The sequence below is a fragment of the Pistacia vera genome, unplaced genomic scaffold (genome assembly GCF_008641045.1).
Source record: "Pistacia vera cultivar Batoury unplaced genomic scaffold, PisVer_v2 Contig155, whole genome shotgun sequence".
NCBI lineage: Eukaryota > Viridiplantae > Streptophyta > Magnoliopsida > Sapindales > Anacardiaceae > Pistacia > Pistacia vera.
This window is the reverse complement of record NW_022195630.1, coordinates 1,421,611-1,449,024: the sequence shown is the minus strand read 5'-3', so window position 1 is coordinate 1,449,024 and position 27,414 is coordinate 1,421,611. Positions and strand designations below refer to the sequence as shown.

The 27,414-nt window shown below is 31.2% G+C and overlaps 3 protein-coding genes across 6 annotated transcripts; all 3 read right to left on the bottom strand.

Moving 5' to 3' along the window:
• Window positions 1-14,297: 14,297 nt before the first annotated feature.
• On the bottom strand, window positions 14,298-20,476 carry LOC116124740 (RNA polymerase II C-terminal domain phosphatase-like 4). 3 transcript variants are annotated; one of them, XM_031410471.1, is made up of 9 exons: window positions 20,357-20,476; window positions 18,659-18,891; window positions 17,684-17,766; window positions 17,340-17,455; window positions 16,887-17,067; window positions 15,729-16,018; window positions 15,123-15,308; window positions 14,997-15,035; window positions 14,298-14,785 (listed from the first exon to the last, which is right to left on the bottom strand). In XM_031410471.1, the coding sequence occupies exons 2-9, from the start codon at window positions 18,889-18,891 to the stop codon at window positions 14,363-14,365; spliced, it is 1,551 nt and encodes a 516-aa protein (XP_031266331.1). In that variant the 5' UTR covers window positions 20,357-20,476; the 3' UTR covers window positions 14,298-14,362. The 3 variants fall into 3 exon arrangements, with proteins under 3 accessions (XP_031266331.1, XP_031266332.1, XP_031266333.1); XM_031410472.1 differs by having other exon boundaries at window positions 18,659-18,915; window positions 20,357-20,472; XM_031410473.1 differs by having other exon boundaries at window positions 18,659-18,853; window positions 20,357-20,469.
• A 984-nt stretch (window positions 20,477-21,460) lies between these two features.
• LOC116124764 (reticulon-like protein B21) lies at window positions 21,461-25,650 on the bottom strand. 2 transcript variants are annotated; one of them, XM_031410503.1, is made up of 9 exons: window positions 24,739-25,650; window positions 24,589-24,648; window positions 24,395-24,497; window positions 24,219-24,293; window positions 23,987-24,134; window positions 23,804-23,873; window positions 23,133-23,198; window positions 22,086-22,208; window positions 21,461-21,933 (listed from the first exon to the last, which is right to left on the bottom strand). In XM_031410503.1, the coding sequence occupies exons 1-9, from the start codon at window positions 24,968-24,970 to the stop codon at window positions 21,653-21,655; spliced, it is 1,158 nt and encodes a 385-aa protein (XP_031266363.1). In that variant the 5' UTR covers window positions 24,971-25,650; the 3' UTR covers window positions 21,461-21,652. The 2 variants fall into 2 exon arrangements, with proteins under 2 accessions (XP_031266363.1, XP_031266364.1); XM_031410504.1 differs by having other exon boundaries at window positions 24,395-24,488; window positions 24,739-24,990.
• Window positions 25,155-25,684, bottom strand: LOC116124765. The gene has a single exon (XM_031410505.1). The coding sequence runs from the start codon at window positions 25,643-25,645 to the stop codon at window positions 25,169-25,171; it is 477 nt and encodes a 158-aa protein (XP_031266365.1). The 5' UTR covers window positions 25,646-25,684; the 3' UTR covers window positions 25,155-25,168.
• Window positions 25,685-27,414: the final 1,730 nt, after the last annotated feature.

Below are 27,414 nucleotides of genomic sequence, written 5' to 3'. Positions count from 1 at the left end.
TCGACTGAAACACCTTACCACAAAAATAAAAAAATAAAAAAAGGGTTTAAGACAATTTTCCTTTTTATATGTACAGCCAAATAATTTAAGTAAGATGTGTTAATTTCTGTAATTAATTAAGTTTTGGTTTATGGAAATTGTCTCTTCAAGTCAGACCAACCAAGGGTTAATAATATTTCATTTATTTATATGATTTTCAAATATTTATTTGCAAGAAGCTAATTAGATGCTTCCCCAGATAATCTTGTATAGATTGAATTTTTCATAATAATTATCATATATATTAATCTAATCAGAAATTAATAAGTAATTAAATAAATAAATATATATAAATAATGTGTCTCATCTAATTCTTTTTCATACTTGAATTTTTAAATTTAAATATGCTTAAGGTTAGGTGTTATGGTGGTAGGTAGTTTTTAATCATTTTCGCATAATAATATATAATAAAATTCCATTATTTTATTCATTAATTAATTTCTTTTTATATGAGAACAGTCAAAAATATTTTTAGAAAAAAGAAATTCATCGACCCACTTCAAATTTAATTTAAATTCTTTTTTTTTTTTAAATACACCTTGATTTATTAAAAACCAAAATTAAAACTAAGAAATTAAGCAGATACATTGGACATAGCTATTTGGAATCGTCCTAATAAAATGAAGAAAAATCACAATAATTTTGTGAACAACTCATTACATAATAAAAAAATATATATATTTATAAAATATTGAAATTTAATTCTTTAAACATCATTTTCAAGAAACTTCAATTATATTTATAGGAAGGAAGAATCTATCTATAATTAAAACGAAAATTCCTTCATGGTTCAATAAGATTAGAATATCTGAACATGTGATTCAAAATTTTGATGAGAAATTGCTAGGAATTGCAGAAATATGGAGGGCTACAGGCTGCGGCAGTGGTGGCTGGTGGTGGCGGTTAGTGGAAGAAAAACATGCATGACATCAGTCAAATAGGGCAGTCCACCTTATTTGCGGCGCCGCCCACAGACAAAAACCAAATTACCCACTAATTAATTATTATTATTATTAATTAATTAGTCTTCTCTAATTTCATTACTTGGCCACTACTAGCAGGTTTGCACTTTGCACTGCAGAGAGCGTAAGTTCAACAATTATTAAGAAAGAGGATTGATTTCAAAGCGTGAACTGTGAGTGAACTCTGAGATTTTTTAATATGGGATTAGATTCTGAATGATCAGTAGAAGTTGAATTTGTTCCATATCATTAATTTGATAAACTGTTATAATATATATACGTGATTAGACTATCTTCTCCCTTAAACTAATTTTTAAGAATGGGTTCTATTCAAACCTGTTTATCATAATATATCATGTTTGGAACGATGATGACCGAAGTTAGATTTTAAATTAAACATGATATTAGAGTCACGTTTAAGGCAATGATGACTGATGTTAGAAGTTAAATTATATGTAGTTGGATTGACGGGTGTTAAAAGTGTTAAATCATATGTGATTGAACTTACTTCTTGCTTAAAATATCTTATAATTATTTTGATATAACTTAGATATTTTAAAGACTATAATTGGATGATATTATTGGATTAGTGATTAATAATATACTTTATGCTTTAGATTCTTATTGATTATTGGTAATGGAATAAGGAACAATCGAAGACAAAAAAGAATAAAAATATTAATTAGAGAAGAGGAGAAACGCATGTATGCAGTACAGGTTATTTCTGGTGCAGTTGGCTTCTAAAATAATGATACATATTGGGTCCCTAGCCATATGCTTCAACTTTTTTTTTTTTAATTTTTTTTGTCTTTTTGTTTATTTGATTGACCCTCTCATGCCCCCACAAGTAGGGTTACAAAATTCATAATTTTGTTTTTTAATTTAATTTTTGAGTTTATATATTAAAAAATTCCAAATTACGTACAACCACCTAAAAAGCTTCAATAGATTGTTATATTGGTTGAAATCAAGGCTAAAGTATGATCATACAGTGAAAGTTCGATGATTATGGAATATTAAATTAATCATAAACTCAATCTTTCTCGATTCAATTCATATAAAACCTTAAAAATATTTCATAATATACCTAAATCATGTTTATTGTCACTGATTAACGTTTTGTCACCATCGGTGTTGAACTGATGATTTGTAAATATGTGTATTGTTTATTTCTTATCGATCAATCTAAAAGATAAGAATTTAATCAAAATTTCTTATATCGAGAATCCTAAAATTTTACTGCATTCACATGAAATCCAAACATAAAGAATGGAGCAAGAAAAAATAAAAATATTCACACATTTTACTACGTCTACATCTAAGAATTTGTATATAAATTTGCATATTCTTACGTCTTTATTTTACAATAAGTTTTTGGATTCATGTATCACATGCTATTTTATATTAAAAGATTTTAAATATATATAACATGTATACAAGGCGACATTGAGATTAATTTATTGATTACAAGCACTTTCACTATTCTAATATAAATTATATACAGCAAGAAGATAAGTGCTACTTTTCATTCTCTTTTTTTATTTTAATTTAATTTCTTAAAGATATTATTTATCATACTTATGTTGATTTTTTTTTTTGTGGAAGGAGATCAAGTTCAATGTAAGTTTCATTTGAAACCAAATTGGCCAATTGGCTTAAATAAAGTAATTAATCTCACAAACCCAGATTAGTTAAGTCAAATTGCTTTCAATTTATAACAAGTAATTGTGAAGAACAAGTCCAACTTGTACACTAAATTAAACACAGCTATCACTCAAATTTCCCACATGAATTTCACGCTTTGAGGCTAATAGTTTGCTGCTTACGATATTTATCTAGAAGAATCGGTATAAGATAATTGATTAAAAGTTTTTTTTTTTTTTTAATTACTAGGGGTGTTTGAATCAGCTTTCACACACTTCAAATGATCATTTTGGGTCTTGAAACTGTCGACTGGTAAGAGTTTCAGTAGTCACCTCTATTAGTATTCGGGAGGACTCGAAATCAAAAGTTCATAGAATCTCGGTTTATGATGAGGTAATCTTGCATTCATCAGCAAGTTAAAATTAGAGAGGCTGCAACACATGGTGAAATGAAGCTGTAAGGATAAGAGATGGTCGTGGACTTGTTTGAATTGAAGAAAGAAGATAATGATTGAGAAAGACTTGTTTTCTAAGTCTTGGTTGAAGATAAATATGTTGATTATTCTTTAATTACTAGATTAATTTTAAAAAATAAAATAAAATAGTGACTAGATTATAATCTCCATCCTGATCCTATCATTACTTATCCTTTTACTATTTAAAAAGTAAAATAAAAGTTAGGCATAGTCAAATGAAATGTATATTTATAAACATTATAAATATACATTTCATTTAACTATGCCTAACTTGATAATTAGGAATATAGTTAAACCTCAATAAATTAATATATTTGATACTATAAAATTTATTAATTAATCGATATATTATTTAATCGTATAAATTAATAATTCATAGTTAACATGGTATATAGGAAATTATTTTTTCGTAGTCCATAGGAATCAGCCTAGATATGAGGTCCAATAAAATATCAAGTTCAAGAGAAAATAAGTAATATTGGGGTCTTATTTTACAAAGTTCTCATAATTGAGTGATATATATATAATTTTGATGTATAAAAATATTATTAATTTATATATCAAGTAATACTTATGTGTGTGTGTTTCTTTTTTTAATGTAAAACCTTATAAATTTAACGAATTATTAATTTATCACATTGATCCTTAGTCGGGACCGACCAAAAATGTTATTTGATCGAGTTTATTAATTTATCGAGCATTAAGTTATTAATGTTTAACTATATTTGCAAAATTTGGGTTAATGTAATCACAATATTAATAATTAAACGTCTTCAAATAATATTTTTTTTCCAACGTAGAACATGCATTGAGTGAAGGAAATTATGCATCCAGATTGACCGTTTTCGAAAAATAACATTTTACTAATAAAACAAATATATCACATTATTCATATACTTATTATATTATATATTTATTTATTTTAAAATTATTGATTATAAAAACATTATCTTAACAACTTAATAATGTTATCAGATGGATATAAAGTGCTGAATTAAAGACGACAATATGTCGATCATTCTTCACAAATCTACCCCATCTAAATACCAAGATCAAGATCAACGGTGGAGATTCTCTCGAATATCGAAGCTTAGAGATAACAAAAAATGAGATGGATCTCACGTGGGTGCCTCCACAATTCTCTAGCTCTACGACAAAAACTTCTGCCCTTTCTCTTTTGTTATCTTCTTCTCAAACCGCTGTGTGGCTCGTGCCTCTCACGTGCTTCTGCATGTTATGGAAATTCTATTATGAAGAAAGAGAATTGAGGAACAAATTATTTGTTAAATCTCCATAAAATTAGAATTTTTTTTTTTTTTTAAGTTAGAAATAGTATTCAAATTTTTTTTTTAAATTAAAAATTTATGGAAAACCATGGAAACGATTTGAATCTTTTTTTCTAATTTTATACTAGTGTTAAGAATTATATTTGAATATTGTTTTCGAACACATTTTCGACTTATTTCCATCATGAAGAACATTTTCATAATATTTGTTGTATCCCTTGTTTTTAAACATAAAAAATAATCTTTAAATTTTTATAATCAAAACGGTGAATTTTTGCTTTACTAATCCATTGCATATTGCACTGTTATTGGAAAAATACAGGTTGTTTTTGGTAGAGTAATTAGAATAATATTTTAAAAAAAATTGAGTTGGGTTATTATTACAAGAATAAGAATTGAATTTAAAAATGTGTTTGGTAAATTTTTAGAAATCATTTTTTGAAAATATTTAGATTACTTTTTAATCCCCAACATTTGTTAATTTAGCTAAACACCCCATACAATAAAACATTAAAAATTAACTAAAATACCCCCACCCATCCATTAAATGCTGGCAGCCAGCTACAATCGCTGGAGGATGGCCGGAAGTCTCTAGAATGGCGTATGACCAACTGGATTTTCAACCAGATGACACACGACCACCACATCCAGCTGGTTGTGCGTCATTCTGATAGATTTTGGCTACCTTTCGACGGTGGTGGTTGGTTGTCGAGAATATGTGGGTGGGTGGGTGGGAGTGTTTTTGTCAAGTTATATACTTTTATTGTTGGGGGTGTTTAATTAAATTAACAAACATAAGAAATTAAAAAAATATAAATATTTTGAATTAAATAGAACATGATTAAATTTTGAGAATATTAAAACAAATATGTATTTTGGATAGGTTTGGGAAAAATGAAACAAACACACCACAATTATCCGACGTATTGAATGTAACCGTCTAATAAACTTATTTATTGACTAAAAGAGTTTTTTTTTTTTTTTTAATTTTAAATATGTTGTTTAATTACAATTTAAGAAAATATTATGAATAATTAAATAAACTAATTTACCTTTATTTAATACAATAAAATATCATATCAGAAAAGCATCCTTTTCCGACAAAAGAATCTGTACATGAAAGATCTGCCAGAGGGATTGAACTGATTTTGCTCCAACTTCCCGAAGACTCACTCCATAAAGAGATAATATTTTTTATTATTTTTATAATTATAATTAATAATTCATAAACTCATTATTGTAACTTGTAAGCTGAAATAACTAAATGCCTTTTTTTGTGGGTACCCAAATATAGTTAAAGATAATAATAAATAATTCCAAAATTTTGTTGCATTGTTTATAATGGACATTATGATTAGACCCATGTGTAAAAAGATTAAATTGAAGAAAATAATATCAATAATTACCAATATTAATTATTTATATATTTCAAATTACAATAACACAGGCAAAAAGTCGGTTTATGCATAGCTTGTTTTTGTTGGGTTCTACCAATAAATCTTACCAGAAATTCGTTTGAAAAAAAAAAAATATATATTTATTCTTTTTTTATTTACTCTATTAACTTTTTAAATGATGATTTTATGTAAACATATATTCTTATATGTTTAGTAAATTAAATAATATTTTATATATAAACTCGCATGTTTTAAGATGATTAGATAATTTTAAATTAAAAATAAATCAATAATTAAAAAAGATTACATGTCCAGTTCGATGAAACATATTTGACATTGTAGTCAAATTTCTCTAATAATTAATCAAGAAGAATTTCTGAATCATTTTTCTCAAATCTGGAATGAAGATCTTTCTAGCCACATTTTCTTTTCGACCGCATCCGTCATTACTGATTTCTCCTGGGAAAATAATTTTCATCGGGTTCTCGATAGGATCATCGAGTCATCCATGCAGAATAACCACGATCATAATTTGGACGTTTATATTAAAACGAGTCTGGTTTCCTGTGTACTGATATGGATGACGTTATCGCAAAAACGATCAAAGAGTCTGAAAAGTTTTTAAAACCATGTTGCACAAGACTCCGAGAAAATTTTGTCATTATGTCTCCAGAATTTTCACAAAATCCAATTTCAATTCCTCAGTCCACAGTTTCAGTCACTGAAAGCCAAAAGAAATGCATCAGCTTTAGCTTATTCTCGTGAATGCATCATGAACGAACTTTGCAATGCGTTGGATTTTGAATCCTGATAATTTAATATCGATACAATTTATGTAATGTAATAAAATACGACAAGAGAGACGACGGTTTGTTTGAAATTGTGTTAATCTATAATATTGACTTTATATAGATGATTAATTCATTTTTAAGGGTACAAAGATTAATTAATTAATTTGTTATGACTGAAAAGTTAAGGCTGACGTGGAATCCTATCAGTAAGGGCCAATCAGGGTTTAAGAATGTTTTGTTCCATCCAAGTGCAGTCATGTCACGCAATGACGTAAGTGGTGTGGTTCCTGTCAGTGCAGTAGGTGAGTATCAGGCTTGCAAGTGGTTAGAGATCATCCACCTGTTTAAACCCTATGTAAGTTGAGGATATCTCTTGTGCAGATAACCAATAGGACGCAAAGATGGATTTGTACAACATCTACCCACTTGCAGACTTATAATCATTACTTTCAACTCTCCTACTATAAATAGAGGACTCCTCTCTCGTCTACATCATTGACTAATCTTTTTCTAAAATAACTTACTCTCTCTCTCTCTCTCTCTCTCTCTCTCTCTCTTTGTATTCTCTCTAGATTATAACTCAGTTCGTTGCATGCGACCTGATTTTACCCATCTATTAATACAATAGCAGTGGACGTAAGATTCGCTTTTGAGCATCCGAACCATTTTAAATATCGCTTCTCATTCAGTATTTCATTTCATATTCTCATATCACGTGTGATTTCTAAATCCGCTTAGCACTTTACACGTGCGAGTAGTTGGTGTCAAAATCAAGCACCAACATAATTAATTAATCATCCTAAGCACCAGGTGATGAGTTCCTAATTAGCTTTTGCTTCTTGGTTAATTAATAACATTTTTGAGGGTCCAAAACGTGATTTCAATCCCAAAGGGTGGACCAAAAAACATAATTAGATTTATACTTTTAGTGCAACTCACACAGCAATATATATATATATATAATATTTCTTTAGTCTTCAATGTAAATAAAAACAAGAGATATAAATACATTTGGTAGAATTGAGTCAAAATGTTTTCGAAAATAGTTTTCAGGTATAATCTAAAAAACTAGTGTAAAAACATAAAATAATTTAAAAGTTGTTTTCAAATATTAAAATTTAGTAAGACACAATTTAAAATTTTGAATCGTAATTTAATTTTTAAAAATTATTTTTAAATCACAAATTAAATAGACTCTCAACCTAAGTTAATTCATGCATATATGAAATAACTTCTGTTAACCAAAGTTTTAGCATCATGTACAATTTGATATCGTATTACCATGTATATTTATACTTCTTTGTACAATGTTATATAAATAAGTATACCTCGTACAGAAATATGTAATGAAATATACTAGAATATATCCGGATACATTATACATAAATATATAATTAAATATAATTAGACTTGAAGGTATAATACATTCACGACTTTCATTATAACACTGTCTGTCACTCTCTCACTCTTTATTTTATGAATGCGAATGATCATGAATTCATTATAATTTATTACTTGAAAATAACTAGTCATAGGTATTCAGATAAATGGACCAACGTTGTTATATTTATTCCAATCAATCTGAAGAAAAATACATCTAAAATTTTGTTGAATGTTGGAGAACCACAAGAACCTATTATTGAAAATTGTGGTCAAGTTTGGTTTCTCAATTAAAGTGATAGTTGCTTTGTCAATAACAATAAGTCAAACCAACCATACTGGATTTAATTTATCAATATTAAAAATTTTATATAAACAAAACAATTATTTATGAAGAAATTAAATGTTTGAATATTACTATTTATATGGAATTCTATCCAAAATTAAATTAAATTGGAAAATGAGAAATTCTCTCATATGAAGATGAAGATGAGAGCAAAACATACAGGCAATAAATAAAAGAAATTAATTGTATGTAAATAGATCGGAAAAGAATCAATAGAATAAGAAAGAATTGATCGATATATTTCTCGAAACAAACGAAAGGGAAACTAACGAACGAAGAGTTCAAAACAAGGTTCGAAAAAAGAAATGGAAAAACAGAACCAAATAAGTTAATACCTCTTGATTTTGACAAATTGTACTAAATTAATTTACATCGTATGGTTACAAATTAATTTACTATTTTCTTAGATATTTTTGCTATAAAATTATTAAAATCTCTGTTTATTCATTATTTATGGTTGTGCTTTGATATTTTGACAAGGAAATTAATAAATAAAGAAGTAGAAAGCAACAAAATTAGGTATAAAAATAATGAATCAAGAATTGAAATATTGGAATAGTTCTTTTAAGCAAATATTTTACATTGAGGAGGTCCAGGAGGGTAAGTTGAAAAGAACTAGAGATAATTAGAGCCTCACATTGGTGATAACGAGTCCTTGAAACAAATATAATAAACCAAAGGCAGATCTCAATTAACATCAGCCTTTTATTTTTTCATTTTTTGAAAACTCATTGACTTGGTTGAGGTTTTATTAAAGAAGAGAGTTGTTTTTGTTAATTAGTTTCAAAATTTCCAATATAGCGGTGAGACGCGTAGAGATCGAAAAGACACCAACGGCGAAAGCAGTCTACTGAACCGACACTAACACTGAAAGAAGAAAGCTAGGGGAAAATAATTGCTTTCAAATTTATCGTTTTCTAGTCACTTTTAATTGAAAACAATAGTAAAGTTCATTCAAATGATCTCATACTACAACCCAGTAGTTAAAATTGTGTTGCGTTAACACTAAAAAGAATTTTTTTTTTTTTTAATAACTGAGGTGTTAAAACAAGCTTACGTGCACTTTAATTAATTCTCAGAATAAACTATCCCACAATAATCCATCACCATAACCCTCCAGGTAAATTATGGGCAAATATATTACCCTTATGTTCAATGGGAGAACAACCCTTAATGGGAGAACAAACTTAAGACTGTAAGTTGAATCATTTGCTGTTTCATTGGTTCGCCCTTACCGTTAGACTACCTATGGGTGAGTCATTTTCAAAATATTCGATATGTCGTGTCGAGATAATTGATTAGTACTTTTTCAAATTTTGGTCCACCAACATCAACTCAAAACAAATTAACCGTGATTAATGATACTATTACATGATATTTAAATTGATGAAAAAAAGTAATAGTCTTTGCTACTACATTATTATTAGGTGACGTCGATCGTGAGATGAAATATAATTTGATAACATAAGAAATTATTATTACTTATGTATTTTGGTACCTTTTGTCGGTAATTTTCGTATATGTTTCCCAAAATTTAATTATGTATAAAAGTTTAAACCTTTTTTTTTTTCCTTTGAATAATATTGTATATTTCGCATTTATATCTTAATTTTTACATCTCAAAACTCGAGCAATATGATTATATGATTTAATTCTGTATAAAAGTTCATACATTTTTTTATTTGAATAATCTTGTATATTTCGCGTTTATATCCTGATTTTTATATATCAAGAATCAAGCCATATGATTATCTAGATTTATGAACACAAAACTTGACATATAACCTCAGTTTTTTTTTTCTTAATTAGAACTTACAAATATAAATCAAACCCTCTAAAACCCTGTCTCTGATTACTCATATTTGATAATCAATACTACACAACATAAAAGGAATATAAAACCATGAGTGTTATATTTAGGGTTAGCCTATATTAATTAAAATTCTTATTTGTTTTTTTTTCAACCATTTATCTATTACAATTTAATGGCTTTAAGAGTTGAAATCTATTATATAAATGAAAATTACTCACTTCAATTCTATTATTTGATAAATTATAGTATTACATACTGTTATGCCTAAAAAAGTAGGGCTGACGCAGAGCCCTGTCAGCGTAAGTGGTTAGAGCTTAGGTAAGTCCAGTAGCTGTTCAGATGTAGTCACGTCGCACGCTGACGTAAGAGGCGTGCTCCTGCCAGTACAGTAGGTGTGTGTCAGGCTGGTAAAAGGCTGGAGGTGATCCACGTGTCCAATTCTTGCAAGAATCGAGCAAATCACTCAAGCAGGTGAATAATAGGGCGTAAGGAAGGATTTGGACGGCAATCTGACCCACTCCCTGATTTAGTAATCATTACCTCAATTCATACCACTATAAATAGAGGGCTTTTCTCCCATTTGTGGGATTAGCTAAATTCTCTCTAGAATAACATACTTATTTTCTCTTTGTAATCACTTGTAGATCAACTCGCTGAACGCGACCTGACCTCAGTACATTAATACAATATCAGTGGACGTAGGAGTCGCTTGTTTAAGCATCCGAACCACTTTAAACATCGTTCTCATCTCTTATCTATTCGCGTGTGTTTTTTGAGTCAGTTCAGCATTTCACATGTGCGTTTAGTTGGTTTCAAACTCTAGCATCAATACATGCGATCCAACTTTCAATAATATTATACTATATATTCATCAATCAATATAAATTGCAACCAAATTCAACATTAATCAATACAAAATCCAATAATCCCAATACTCAATAATTGATCTTAAACCATTTGTGTCATCATGAACACTTGTATCGCTTGCATGGTTTGTTCATAGTTTAATATTTGAAATTGGATCATATTCTTTCAATATTAAATAATTTTTCGGGGCTAAAATTAAAGGAAATTTATTCAAGCAAGTCATCACAAGTTGGTTGATAAAAAATGTGGTGGTCCAAATTGAGAGAGTAGATTAAATATATATAAAAATATATAGGTTGATTATGAGGTGACAAATTTGAAAGCTCCTTGTGAAGCAAAATTATTTGTATGTGTGGCATACAAGAATTGGCTCTTCATAAATCATGGTTGAGTAATATTATATTAAAAAAAGAAATCTCAATTTTCAATCGGAACCAAAATGGTTGCCAAAGAAAAAATTATAAAAAACAATCTCACGATTTTTTTCTTTAATTATCAGGGGTGTTCGAGTTAGCTTGTGTGTTGCTCAAATAATCCTTCAGTGCCTTGGAACTACTCACCGGGTAAGAGCTCTACTGACTATCCCTATTAATGCTTAAAGGGACTCGAACTCAAGAGCATATAAAACCTCATTTTGCTCTTTTATCATCAGGTGATCCAATAGTGGTTGATAATCTCATTATCTCGTTGTGTTAAACGTTTGTCAACCGTCTAAAAGACTTGTCCTTTCTTTTAAGCTTAAGACTCAACTCGTGTCTATGTGATATAGGATTGTAACACTATGGTAGGTTATTCCAAAAACTAACAACACATGCCATTCTTAGATTAGATATTCTGATAGCATTAACAAAGTAAGGTAGTAAAACTGTATCCATAAATATTTATGTGGACTATTTCAACAAGACAATACTATAGAATATATTTAAAGAATTTTGGAATTTATAAACGTAACATTAGTGATAATAACAGTCACTCTACAGTCTATACCTTATCTTCTTTTCCAATAAGCTATCAATCAATTGACTACCACTCAATCAATCTCCACACAAACAGTGCTCAATCATGCATGTTTGTTTGCAAATTCCCATACGACAAAATTAATTAAAAAAAGGAAAAAAAAGTGCTTCTGAAAAATCTACTGTTCATCTTAATCACGATCAGGAGAATTATTGATTCTAAATACTGATTAGGGATTGATAATGATCTCCAGAAAGTCTCTAAATTAACATCATTATCATCTCTTACTTTGTGCCACGTTCAAATTCCATTTTATATAATTCAGAAGATTAAAAAGGTTGTTGAAAATATCATGGATGTTAGAACTGATTCGAGCACTTGTCTTGAATTGAATTTGAGATTGAAATTAATTAATATATTGCATTAAAGATGTCTCATGATTAAGCTCAGTAATCACTTTCGGAAAGAGAAATGCTTAATCATTGTGATTCACCAAAAGTGGAAGTGAAAGTAACTTTGGAAAGGATTACAGTAAAAGAAGAGATTTTACATTTTAAATTGAGTATATAGATTTTTTTGACGAGAAGGGTTAACATCGAGAGTCTTCATTAGAATTGGTAACTATTTCTACATATTAAAGATTAATCAAGTTAGGTTAAATTTCTCTGATAAACACGTTAATGTATATAGCATTGGGAGAGATGTTTTATTCCGAATGAAAATGTTGATGTTGGAAAAAGGCTTGTGGAAAAGCCGGTTTCCTTGTAATGTAGTAAATACAAGAACCCTTTCTATTCAAGAGAATTCAACTTTGGTGGTATGGAAGCACTTGGGAATTAGCCAGAGACTTCTGAAATTACCAAGTAATTAATCAATCAAGAAAGATATCATTAGTTAGTATTGATTGGAGTTGACAATTCTATTGAAACACAGCCAAAACTTAGAAAGAATTGCTGTCCAACAAAACTACAAAAGCAAAAGCCCTTTTAAGTTTGTTTGAAGAAAATTGAATTGGTCTTAAGTCTCAACTACCAGCCTTGCTTGTTCATATAATTGTACCATGTAAACCCTACATGTTTGTTCTCAATCAATTTCTAGTTTCTGTGTCTTCCATTATTAACATTTACCTCTACACATGTAGGATGATGAAGCTTTATTTTCGTCGGTTTTATAAAATATAAATATCAAAACCGACCATTTGATTTACAGTTTAGATAAATACAGTCATCAACATTTGAATATATATAGTCGATAACAGAAATTAGATATATATCCACATCTAAATATAGTCGATGATGGATTTTTACGTGTGAGACGTAACAAAATTAAACACATCAAAATACGCTTATGTTTTGATACTATATAAAGTCATTGATTGATCCGAAAGTAAGATGAATAATTAGTGATACAAACAATAATGTTGATGTTCTAACTAGAACATGTGTCCCTCTGTGACTCACCATCAAGATTAGGCTTCTCACTTAGCCATTAGGAACTACCAGTCTGAGCTCCGGGACTGCTTGGACTGCTGGTTGAACTATAATGAAGCCAAACCAAGACTCGTGTTGTCAAATCCTGAACCAAACTTTGTGGCAAAAATTGATTGAAATACTAGAATTAATTGCAACCATCGAGCACGAGGCCGCCAACGCAACATTTTACAAGTCTCAATCTTATGAATCATCATATTCTTATCCATTAAGGAATGAATTCCCTGTTTTTGAATTGGCATTTTGATTTGTATTCCCAAACTTGAGTTTTCCGCAATTAAAATTTGGTCAGAAAAATTGAGCAGTATTATGAGAGTTATTGCTTCCTTATCCAAACGTGTCTTTCATTTTCTTTCGGTCTTTTACCACGCTTCGTGGAAACGGTTCTCTGCACATACAACTAATCAATCATATCTTTCGGTCTTTTACCACGCTTCGTGAAAACGGTTCTCTGCACATACAACTAATCAATCATGAGACACTACGTTGACCAATGTGATATGAACAAATTTGAGAGTTCTCTTATTCAAAACAAATTCAATTAAGTAAAAAATTTTGTAACAAAAAAGTTGCTTGATGATTTAAAAGTACATGAAAATTTAGGGAAAAAAAAAAAATCTACATTTCTCGGTGTCAGTAATTAGCTATGAACAACAGAAAACCCACTAAAAATTATAAATAAACTGCAAAAAAGACATCTTGCGGTAAACTTGGAAGATGTAAAATTGTAAATTTTTACTCTAATCTTCAGTAATTCATCAACTGTACAAACGATTTGTCTTGTCACCTGAGTTTAACCAACCAAAGTTTCAACTGATCTGCCAATTTTGAATCTTTGATTTTCGGCGTATTTGATGTATCAAAGGCTAATGAATTGGTGAGGCTGGGAAGGAACATTGTGAAATAACCAACTGCTCAATCTTTTGGTGGTTTAACAGGCAAGCTCTCTTTGGGTTGTTTTGGCTTCTCTTCGGGTTGTTTTGGCGGTTCAACAGGGAAGTTCTCTTCAGGTTGTTTTGGCTTCTCTTCGGGTTTATTTGGCAGTTTAACAGGGAAGCTCTCTTCGGGTTGTTTTTGCCACAAAAAGTTGGCGGCCTCTATCCACCGTGGATGGACTAAAAACTTGTTCTCCTTCAGAGCCCAACGAGACTTTTCGGTTCCAGCATCTGTTGAGACCACATGTGTCACTGATGAATCATGTTCTGTCAAGCATGTAGCTCCTAATTGTTCTGCCATTTTCCAAAGATGGTGATTTTCGGCTGGGAATTTGGTGGGGAAAACACGACTGAACACAATTTTACAATCCTTCAATACTTGCTTTCTGACCGTTTTCAAAACCTGCAAGGATGATAAATGTCAAAGGTCTTCATGAATGTAAAGATATTCATATTGGGATTAGCATAGCAAACAGTAATCACTGTGATTGAAAAAATCAACATACATCAACGGAACCAATGTGCACAATAATAAGAGCATATAAATTAGAATCAAATGGAGTACTGAGACCGAATGTTATAAATCACATTCGGAAATGTAAGAACCATCTTACCTGTCTCACATCTTTGCCAGTGACATCACCCCTGAGTTCCTACAAAAAGTTTTCGATCAATAAAGTCAAGCACACAAAGCAGAAGATATTCATTTAATCAATAAAATCTGAGGATAATAGACATACATCAAAGAACATGTTGTGGACTCTCTTGAGAACTTTGAGAACAGATGCAAGTGCCCCATCAGGGTCACTCTCATCACTCTTCAATTCAGAAAGAGATTTGCAGTTGTAGCCGAATTGGTGACAACTTGAAGCAAAGAAATGATATCTTTCCATCAGTATCAAATTGTCCTTATGCTTCGCCCACGCCTAAAATAATGGTTCCAACACAAAAAGAAATTTAAATGTTAAATAAATTACTTAAAAAAAAATTGCATTTTCCAGGACGGAAAGGAAATCAAATATCCTTCAACATATGTGTTCATTTTTCATATTTACATTGAATGAGGAGTAGTAGCTCTTAATTATCCCCATGAAACCCATAAAAGACGAAAAGCAGGATTCTATTTTTGTGAGGAAATAAAAACTAAAATGTAGTGCTGGTAAATCCCCCATAAAAATTGTTTTGTCAGCTGCTTGCTCCAAGCAGCTATGGGGAAGGAAAGGGGTTCCCAATCAGGTTTCTGCCAATTATTATATCTGAAGACTGATTTGCACATAATACAATTCCAAGCGTGTTATTATGATGATTATCACTGATGGAAGAAAACTGGTTGAAAATGCACTTACATTTTCTGTGTCATCAAGGATCAGTACAGCACTCTCTTGCCCTAGAACCACATCAAGACCCTTTTGATGTCTTTGAGTGCCATCATCTCGAGAAATCACCCTAGCACTGAAGTACTCCCTGGTAGGATCAAGTAGCTTAGCCATTTCTAATGCATATGGCCTGTCACCCATTGTGTATATATACATCTCAAACATTTGACTTGCTTCTTTCAAAAATGTGCGAACAAAGGGCCTCAATTTGGTCATCATATGCATAAAGGTTAACATGAAGAGGCTGCCTTTTGAAACATCTACGCATTTCATAAAATTTAAAAACCAAGGAACAAGTGAGAAAAGTCACCAAACTCCAACATTTGGAAGAAGATAGTAAAGAAGATTAAAATTTTTTAAAAATAATGAGATGACCAAGCAAATTACAGATAAATCCATAGCAAACAACAGACCAAGTGAAGTGAAAAAGCAAATTTAATAGATAAAAATTTCAATGAGAGCCTCTGTTATGGATTCTGCTAACATAGAGAGTGATGACAGAGTCTATTACTCTTACTATTGCTAGTGGAATAAAGTTCCACTCAAACTCTTCAAATCATCAAGAGTTTAACACAAAATGCCATAATCTTCATTTAGTCCACTCTTCCAAGCAACTAAAACCAGTCCTAGATTTCCGTCCCGCAGATTTTTCCAAGCAATAATCGCGCTAGTCATCTAAACTAGGAACAACAGTAATGTATCAATCTAAAATTCAAGGTCTAAACAAGTTTTCATCAAATTGCAACATTACCCACCTAATGATTATCCATAATTGATAATTAATATTATTATACTACTGTTCCGATTTCATTAAGTTTCTTTTGTTGCTGAATCATGAGTAATTTGATTATTTTCCAAAATTGTTGCACACAGACTACAATCGTGGCCAATAAGTTTTATTCTTTCAGGAAATAAGCTTTATTTTCTTATTACATACTTGTGGCCTTTAAAATTTTTTCTCCGGTACAAAATTTAAAGGTTTTAGTTTTTATGTCAAAACATGAAAGTAAAAATAAAAAAAAGCAATATTAGACCAGCATAATTAAAAAATCTAGAACCGTCAGACTTCAAATAGAAAAACCAAATACCACCAAAGCCGAATCACATCAAGAGGATACTAGCACCCACCTTGCAGAGAGTCAGCTTGACTTTTTAAATAATCCTCCTCTGGGGTCAAGTGTGCAAGAAGTGTTGAATTAAGTAGTGTGTGATCAAGATCAAGAACTAAGTAAAGCTTTCTATGACGTAACAAATACTTCATGTCTGTGTTGCGCAGACGAACAATCTCATCATTTCCTAGCCTTAGACCCTGCAAGGACAGTTGTTCCCCACACCTTATCAATCCACTCAAAAGCAATACAGAACATGTTACATAACTAGCAAAATCATGTTCTTATGTCTGGATGAAAGCCCTTAAATTTAAATAAGAATCTTTCATATAATACGAGATACATTTTGTTGATAGAAAATTAGTTTTAAACTTTGGTCTTACTGCAGGCACATAAAGCATAAAATTGAAAATACAAACCCCAACCAGAATTTAGAATTCCAAAACTTGTTAATTGTTTCAAAAAATATAACCTTATGTATGTACCCAAATGTTACACCAGATTCCTCATCCAACCTTTGCCCACAAAGGATACACATTTCTCCAAAGGATCCTGGATGTGTACATATGTCCACGTTTGCAGTTGCTTCTGCACATCATAACGTTGTTCAAAGAAATTGAAGCCAGCCAAATTAGTGTAAGTCTAAATGAAAGTAAACCTCAAACGAAAGAGAAATACAATTTATGCCTGAAATAAGCACAAGCTAGGTCTCCCTTTTTCCAAATAAAAGTCTCCAGTAGTTCATCAAGTGGGAGTAGTGGAGTGTTAGGTCCAATAAAACTGAAAGACATACCAAATTCTATTAGAAAACTATACCTGTTTGCTGTTCTAGAGTTGCATAAGAAGTTGACCCCTGTTCGTGTATGCTTTCCAACACTTCCACCTTGCACCTTTTTATCCTGCAATTAATCATAAAATGAATTTATAAGAGAAGAATATTTATTAAAAAAAATGCATGTATTTTGACCACTGAAGCTTATAGACTTAAAGACCTAGAGTATAGGTATCTACATAAAGTCAATCAAAGGCAGCATCATCACATGCTGAGATGACTTGACACCAAATACATCCTCACTTCCTTCAATAACATTCCCAGCAACTAGATACTTCAGCCATTAAAATAATCTCTCAATTCTACAAGTCAATCTCCAAATCTCCCCCAATGCCAAATGAATCAAGCACGTGATATAAACTAAACCACAAGTGGACAACATAAAAAAGATAAAAATTTGGACAGACACATCACACGTCACAAAAATTAGGACAACTTGTCATGAAACAAAGAATATACTAGGTGAAAACAAATCTCTACTTTCTCAGTGAATCAAACCATTGATGTTCAATGAAGATAATACGACACAATAAAATAAACCACCAAAATTCTTCCATGGAAATTGAAAGAGTACTTCTGTCACAAGAATTGCACAGTAATTTCTGTGCACACAGATAATAATATAAAACTCTACCCACAAGTATATCATCTTAAATAATATACGTAAACAGCTCTCATACCAGACCTATATCATGTTAAAATACCTTCAAACAACCCAACAATTTCATCAATATGAAGACCAAAGAAGACACCATTACTAGTAAATTAAAATCTAAATGTTGAGTGGACCTACTAAAAGCATGAAAAGTTTGACTCAAGAAGAGCAGGTTAAATGATACAAACACCTAAATCTTGTTATATCTAAATTTCAAAAGAGTGAACTTCCAAAAGATCACAACATTTCCAAACATGCCTCGTTCACAGCCCTAAAAGAATTAAAAAAAAAACATTACAAATACCTCTTGTTGTTGAGGTCATTATCATCCCCGGCCTCCTCATCCTCAGCTTCTTCATCCCTGGCTTCCTCATCCTCAGCTTCTTCATCCCCTGCTTCCTCATCTTTAAAGAAATCAACTTCAGCTTCTTCATCTGGTGATGACTCGGCTGACTTACCTCCCAGCTCTGCATCAAGAAATGCAGCAAAGTCGTCGCTGCTGGATGAATTTAGAGGAGAATCAGCCACAAGACTCATCTGATAATCATTGAAATGAAACACCTTCAATTTAAATGTCCAGATATAAGTTGAAGATGAATTGAAGTAAGAAGTACAAAATATGAAAGAGCAGCCTGATTGACCACAAAAAAAATTAAAAAAAGAGATCTAGATCAAATTACATTCAAAAAATAAAACAAATGATAAGTACTACGGTTGACATCAAGGAAACTTGTGAGAGAAAACTTTATCAATCAAACCAAATTCAAAACTCAATACTGCCAATAATAGTCTGATGCTATATTCTACATTTCCTCACATGTTTCCTTTATACATTTCCTTATCTTTAAACTGCCAATAATAGTCTGATGCTAAATTCTACATTTCCTTATCTTTATACTCATCTATTTCAGCATCCTTATTTCATCTAAACTCACATGGTTATTCTTCTAGATATTATAGGATTCTGTATGTTACTGTCTCTTTCATTTTTATCATCCATCATAATTCATTCATTCATTCAAATAATACCCTCTACCCAGAATTAGGATTACCACCCAAGTCTGACACTCACTTTTATTTAATGCCCTTGTACCTAACTTAACCCATTTCATAAATCCTCTTTAATTTCATTGTCATCTTCATTTCTTCATCCCAACTAAATTCAATATATATACAACTAACTATGTTATTGGCTTTGTTGTATGCTGACCATCAAACAATGCCCCTGGATTTGATCCATTACTCATTAATTTATATAATATCTATATACTTTGATAGCAATGTTCACTATAATTAAATTATTAAATAAAGTTTTAGACAAGGACCAACATATTCCCTGAATGCAGTCTTATACGCATATTATACAATTAGTTCATTACAGAATTCTAAATTTGAAACATGGCTCCAATTTTATAGCATATGCATAACACATTTATATACTTTCTCACTGAATAATAAGTGGAACGCATATTGACTTACAGTAATATCATTATTCTCCTTTTAATTCAGGTTTACAGATTGTTTAGTTGAATAGAATATAGAAATGAAATCGAGATTAGCATCTTGTTTGTAGATATAGGTTTAAGTCTACTACTTGTGAAAACAGCTTCATTTCAAAACCATATTTACAGGGACAGCTATTACTCTACAAACAGTGCCTGCAATTCACTAAGCACAATCCTCAACATTTACTGCTCAAGTGCTCATACAGACAGACAATATCAATACATGCAGTTACTTTTCAACCATTCTATTCAAATACCCACCAATTACAAAGCTCTGAGTCTGAGTTTTTAATATATTCTTACTTTGCGGGTTTTTCTTTTGGCTGATTAAAGTTCGTGACAGAGATTTCACACCCTAAATATACAAATCTTGTGAAACATATTCTACCCAACAACAGTACACCATGATCACAGAGGTCAATTAAGCATCAAACAAGCTGCAGCTTTTCTGGAACAAAGATGGATATAATAAAAAAAAATCTTGAAACCCAACTCACCGATCTGCGACTGCAATGGTGGGGAGGAGAGCCGCGAGTCTTGCGACGGAGAGAGAGAGGAGATGACGAGCCGACGCCCGACGACGTGAGAAAGAGGAGATGACGAGGATGAGTGAGGGCGACGGTGGGACTGGGAATGGGATGACGGGTGAGAGATTGAGAGTTGAGAGAATGAATGATTATGATGATTGATGATTGATGAGAGCAGAGAGCAGAGAGATTGAGAGTAGAGAATTGTCAATTTGTTTTAGAATTAGGGTTAGGGATTTGCAAAAAAGGGTACCCGCGGGTTTACCCATATAACCCGTTAATGATAGTGGTAGGTCCGGGTTAAAAACGGGTCTAATACCCTAATATTTTTATCCGGGTACGGGTCGACCCCGTGGGTCTAAACCGTTTTGCCAGGTTTAGAATTGGGTACGTTGCGTGAAAGTGATGAGCTTTGATGGACGTACGAGATTAAATCTGACAGATTCATTGGGACGGTTAACTTGATTCTGATTTCAATTATTTTATTCTTGTAGACCCAATTGTTTTGATAGCCAACAAAGTCACCCCTATAGCCGATTGATGGTGCTGGAAATGCAAGAATGCCATCAATATCATTATTGTAAAATTAAATGAACTTTTTTTTGAATCATTCACTGCAATGATTCTTTGATCAAAGAAGAGGAGTTGAACACTTGAAGTTGGTCGTAAAATTCAATATATTAGTCATTGAACTTTATACACATATGAGTGTGTTCATTTGTTCATTAGTCCGAGCAAATATAAATGTATATATATGATATAACATAAATAAACATGTATATAAGTAATAAATTATGTTTTTCTAATCTAAGATTTTTTTTTATGTATATCATGTAATGAGCGTGGATATTAATTTAATAACATCAAAGATATTTCAAATTCTGATGAACTTTCTGTTAATTATTGAAGTCATGTAGAAATTGTTTAAAGTTAAATATATATTATTATTATTTTTTCTTTACTAACCCATTGATTCCATTTTTATCTTTTTAAGTTAACAACTACATTTAACTAAAATAATTAAACAGGGATATAAGTACGACATTAATCTATTCCAAAGTAAAATAACTCATATAAATATGAATATTTATTGGTGATGTTGCTCTATTGGGCTTGTTAGTAAGAGAACGTAATGTCTCCAAACAAAGTATATTTACAACAAGAAAATAAATCTATATATATGTAAAAAAACAAAAAAAATAAAAATTATAACTTGCATATCATACTTGACCACATGAAAACTAAGGGCTTGAATTGATATTTTCTCTACGATGCTTTCTTCGCTTTATTTGCTTGCCCTGATGTGGGCCTACGCCATTCTCTAAGGGGCCGATTCCCTTCATTATTGTGCTTATACCTTTCATTAATGGGCTTAAACCCTTCATTATTGGGCTTTTGGCCTTCTTTATTGGGCCTATGCACTTCTTTTTGTCGTCCAATTTGAGGCCCATTACATGTTTCCTCTTCTACTTTTGTTTCATCCTCAACCCAATCATCTCTCACCATCGACTGTTGATAATATCGGAAAGCCACAAATAGCACGAACACTGCATGATCGATGCATATTAGTGTATAATAGACAATAGAGAAATTTCCCAAATGTAACACTACTTTATTGACTTGTGGTATGATTGATGTGATATTCTAGTTTTTTCTTTTCGATAATGTTAATTATCGAAGAAGGCTAAAGTTTCCTCACCTGCCCAAATGCGAGCAACAATTGAAGATAGGTTCCATACAAGGGTAAAAACGGCACCGGCAACTGCCTTTTTGTGAGAACATGAATCCCATGCATCACGAAAGCGTCGAATCCAAAACTTGCCTTCATGTAGAGTTTACTTTAACATTAGCACAAAATGGAACTTTACACATCCTCAAAGAGTTCAAAAGGAGGTTTAAAATGCCCCCATTAGTAATTTTATCGATATATTTTTTTATTACAATTTTACCTTTATTTTAATTATTGATGGTGACTAATTAGCACTAGCCCATTATCATGATTTAGAAAAACTAATCATACCTAATCAACCCAAATCAAATGGTCAAATCATAATCATGTTGGAATTGTGGGCCCTAAACAATGTTGAGTGGGCCAACATGATGCATGTGACTTCTATATTATGCACATTATGCTTGTTTAAAAGTGTATTTAAAAAATGATAAAAACATTTTCAATCAAAGAAATGTTTATAAGTTTCTTAAGAACATTTTCCTAGAAGATGCTTTATTAAAAAAAATATTATTATTATTATTATTAAAGAAGGTTTTGATGAAAATATTACTGTTTTACCGAAAGGAGCACACCAAATGACGTGATGTAATCCTGATCGTCAATTAATTATAAATTAATATTAATCAACGGTTAGGATTACTTCGATGTACTCTTTCGGTAACTGTAACATTACTCGTTTTTTTAAGAGAAAATTCACGTTTCAGAATCCAATGATAAAATAATGTCATCTTATTTTTTAATAATTTTTTATGATTTTAAAATAAAAAAAGGACATAAGTCCCACCAATGATGGTAAAGAAAGAATAAAGGTTGGTGACCAAATAAGAAGAATCCTATTTAAGTGATAATCATGAAATAATTAATTGGGCCCATAAAATCAGAGAGCCGTTAGTAGATCAAATGAGTCAGACATGTGGCACGTGGAGGCGGACAATATGGATGGTGGTGATTGGTACTGCCTTTAGTAATAAGACAAGAAATTAGGTACTGTAAGGTTGAAGAAATTGCACTTACCGTATGCAGTTAACTGTGTGGAGTAAGAAGAGCAAACTTTAGGAATAATGAAAACTCCAAAAAAGCCTGTCACATTTAGCACAACGAAGCAGTCAGAAGCCAAATCATAAGGTAAAAATTCACTTTCAGAGAAGCACTTTCAGAGAATTTAACAGTGCCCTTCTGTCAACTCTGATTTTTTTGCTTCTGGCTAGATTCGGAAAATTGGGCGTAAATTGTAAAATTATGAAATTATGTAGAGTAAACGAAAATTCTGACTCAGAATCAAAATTTTCTTTTGAACGGTTTTAGAAAACGTTGTCAAGACCCTTAAAGTATGAGAAATCACGTAATTGCTCTCAGGATTGATCAAAAAGCATCATTTACCTCCTAAATTTGAGGGAGGTAACAATGATTTCTATTACCTTTTAAGGTTTTGCTGATTTCCTTAAACCCAGGAGAGATAAAGACAATGGACGGACGAGAAACCTCAACTAAATAGTAAAGCTATAAGATTTCATGCCCGAGAATTTTCAACGAGAGTTTTCGGTGATTAAAAGACACTTTAAAAAAGGTTAAGTTATCGAGGGTAACGTTACTCGTGACCTTTGACTCTTCGTCCGAGTTTTTTGTATGTGTTTATAAACACGCCGTTAAAACACACGTTAAAAAAAAAAAAAAAAAAAACTCACCCAATTTGGCCGTTTTCCAGATGGTAATGGAATTGCCACACCTGGCCAAAACAAAGAGAAGCACTGCCAACTGCCATTCATTCTCTCACAATATAAGCATCAACTTTTGGTGGTAGCTTCTTCAACCCAAAAATAAAAATAAAAATAAAAAATAAAATAAAGAAAGGGGTAAATTGCGTATACCTTCATTGTAGTAGAAGGATCACCAGAAAAAAGTGCTTTTAGCTTCAGAAGAAACTCATTTAAATAAGGAAGGAACAGCTTTAATAACCAAATTGCTTCTTGTTCTCCAAGCACATAACTTGAATCATCTTCTATATTTATATAACCTCTAAAAAAAATAAACGAAAAATATTTAAAAAAAAAAGATCAATTAATTAATTTTTTTTTTTTTAATTTTGTAAAAAATATTTACCTGCAAAGAATGGATCTGTAGAGGAATATTACAGCAAGATAAACCAAACCCAGATAGGAAACCACAGAAATAAAGCTGAAAAAATAATAAAAAATAGATTTTAATTATAGAGTTCTGTTTGGAAACAGAGGAAAGTGAATCCCAGATTAAATAAAATAAATAAATAAATAATTTACCTGATATTGAGATCAGTAGTGTAGGAAGATGAGATTATTATAAACGTGCCAATCCCAAAGATAAATGCTGATTTTGATACATCTCTCCACATTACTAAATCCACTGAAAAATAAAAATAAAATTAAAAATGAATAAATAAAATATTAAAAAATTAAATTAAATATATGTATATATATACAGTGAAAAATCTCACCTAAATTCTGCAGTTTGTTGTGAGTTTGTGGGAAGCTATGGTACTCTTCTGCAACTGAACCTGAAGTAAAAACATACCCAGATGAATAAAAATAAGACTAAATTATGCAAAAATGAGTTGAATTATTGAGAAAATGTTGCAGAAATTTACTTTTACTTGGACTTGGCTTTGTGAAATTTGTGTAAACTGGGAATGGAGTTGATTGGTTGTTGAATTGATTGAACACAACAACTCTTGGAGGCTTCAATTCTTCCACATTAATCTCTTTAATGTCAACACTCTTCTTCTCAATCTCAATCTCATCACCCTCAATCACTTCTTCAAATTCTTCTTCATCAATCTGTTCTTCTTCTTCTTCGTCTTCTTCAACACATTCTTCCATTTCAACATCTGGGAAATTTTGAGGGGGAGATTTTGTGACAGTCACATTCTTTACCTCACCTGAAATGGCCTTATCTTCACACACTTCCACAACTTCAACTTCTTGTTCTTCTTCAGATCTCTCAACTGGGAATTTCTCATTTTTGTTTTTGTCTTCTTCTTCATCAGAATTTTTGTTTGGCTCAGGCTCAGGCTAAGGTTAAGGTTGAGGCTGAGGCTGAGGCTGAGACTTGACCTTCCTCAACTGAAGCGGTGATGGTGGAGAACTCTTTTCAACTCCGTTGAGGGGTTCAGATTTTGATTTAACAAGCTCAGATCTTGTCTTTTTAGTCTGAATTGGGCTGCTTTTCTTGACCGGAACAGGGCTTTTACATTCTTGAAGATCAGCACTTTTCCCTTTGGCAATCTGAATTGGACCCTCAATGCTTTCAGATTTCCATGTCTTTCTCTTCGTTTGCCCTTTCTTCAAGACGACTTTTTTATTATCAACACCATTGTGATTATCATCAAGATTGTTATTGTTGTTGCTGGTTTCTTCTCCATTGAAGACTTTGATTCCTCCTTTAACTTCATCGCTCTTCATTCTGGATTCCCAAACAGACCCTGCTACAACAACTCCTCCTCCTCCTCCTCTTCCACCACTCTTTGTTGCTGCTCTACTTCTGGTGACATCCATTGATGTTTCTTTATATAAAAAATCTTGGGTTGGCTTGGATTACAATTCTCTCTGTTCACTTTGTGGCTTTAGATAGTGAAAGAATAATAATGAGTACTAATGGGACATGGATGATGATAATTGGATAAGAGGCTTTATGTTGAAGAAATGGAAGTTGGTGAGATGGTGGAGGACATCGGGATCTCTTTCTCTATGCAAAGAGATTGAGAGAAGGGAGAAAGGGAAAATAGAGAGAGAAGATTGTATTGTAAGGGAATTGTCTTATTGTTGTGTTCTAGAGTATTTTATACCATAGAAATACTATGTCAACAGTATAACAAATGAATAGATATACGGTTTTGGTATATTATAATTACCATATCAGTTGTATGACTGTATCACAAGTAAATAATATCTTATTAGGGGTGTTCGGACTAGTATCACAAATGTGATCGATGACTCTAAGGTGGTTCAATTCCAGAAAATCAATAAAAAGAGTAAATCTTCTTGATCACCGGCCAACCCTTAAAATTAAATTAATAAATATTTATATATATGACACTGATACGATGATTTATAATAGATGTGATATCTCTGTTTTTTTTTTTCTTCTTAATCAGGAGTTGGATTTACTTTGATGGGAAAAGTGTAAAAGTAAAAGAGATGCAGGTGGTGGGGTTAAATGATTAGTGTAGGTTAAGAATGAATGAATAATCTCTTTTTCTCGTTTTTACTTTGTATTAATTTATTCTTTCTTTTGGGTATTTATTTTATTCCACTTTCTCAGCTTCTTTTATCAGTAAATAAAAAAGAAAGAAAAATCCTGAAACTGAGAGTGAGATTGGCACTGTTCCCAAGGCACCTCCCAAAGTGATTACTCTCACATGATGCAGCTGGAGAGACACACTGCCTCTGCCTCTCACTCTTTTCTTTTGTTATATAAGATTAGACAGAGAGACACGTTTTGTTTTGTGTTTTTTTTTTTGTGTGTTTTTGGCCAATTTGTCAGAAATCTGCATTAAAAAATTAAGTCTTCTTGATGAATTGGTTCATGCATTGTTTTGGAAACAAAGTTCTAATATCTATTTAAACTAATGGTTTCCCTATATATATATTAATCATGCTTGTTAGATTACGTATCGCATATCAAAAACCTAATTTTTTAAATCGTGTATTATATCATAGGATATGTTTTTTTCAAAAAATAATAATAATACAATAAAAAATTTTTAAAAATTAATATAATCTTCAAGATTAATTAACAAATTTTGTGATATTATTAGTTTTAAATTATGATATTACATAATCAAAATTAATTACAAAATTAAAAATTTATGTCATTTCATTTTAACCATTTCTATCATTTTTAAGATCAATGTCAATATCTATATCTTTACTTGTGTTATTATTATTATACAAAATGGGTAACATATCTTCCTCTTCACTTTCTCCATAAAAAATGAGTAAATTTGAACGGGTTTTAGTGAACCGGGTTGGGTGACCTAGATCCATCCTGAACATTTTTTTGGGCCTTCAGCCCTAATTAATAAAGTCGTATCAATATTTTTAAGGATACAAACCAATACGTATTTTATCGTAGGATACATATCAACACATCGAAAAGTTTAGGATATATTTTCGGATGCGTATTGTTGGCGACTCGTATCGAATCGTATCATAAGATACGTATCGCATATTGTAGGATACTAGTAACCATGATATTAATAATCAAGAAGCCTTCTAAATTGTTTTACAAATCTGAGTTCAAAATTAAAATCTTATTAGACAAA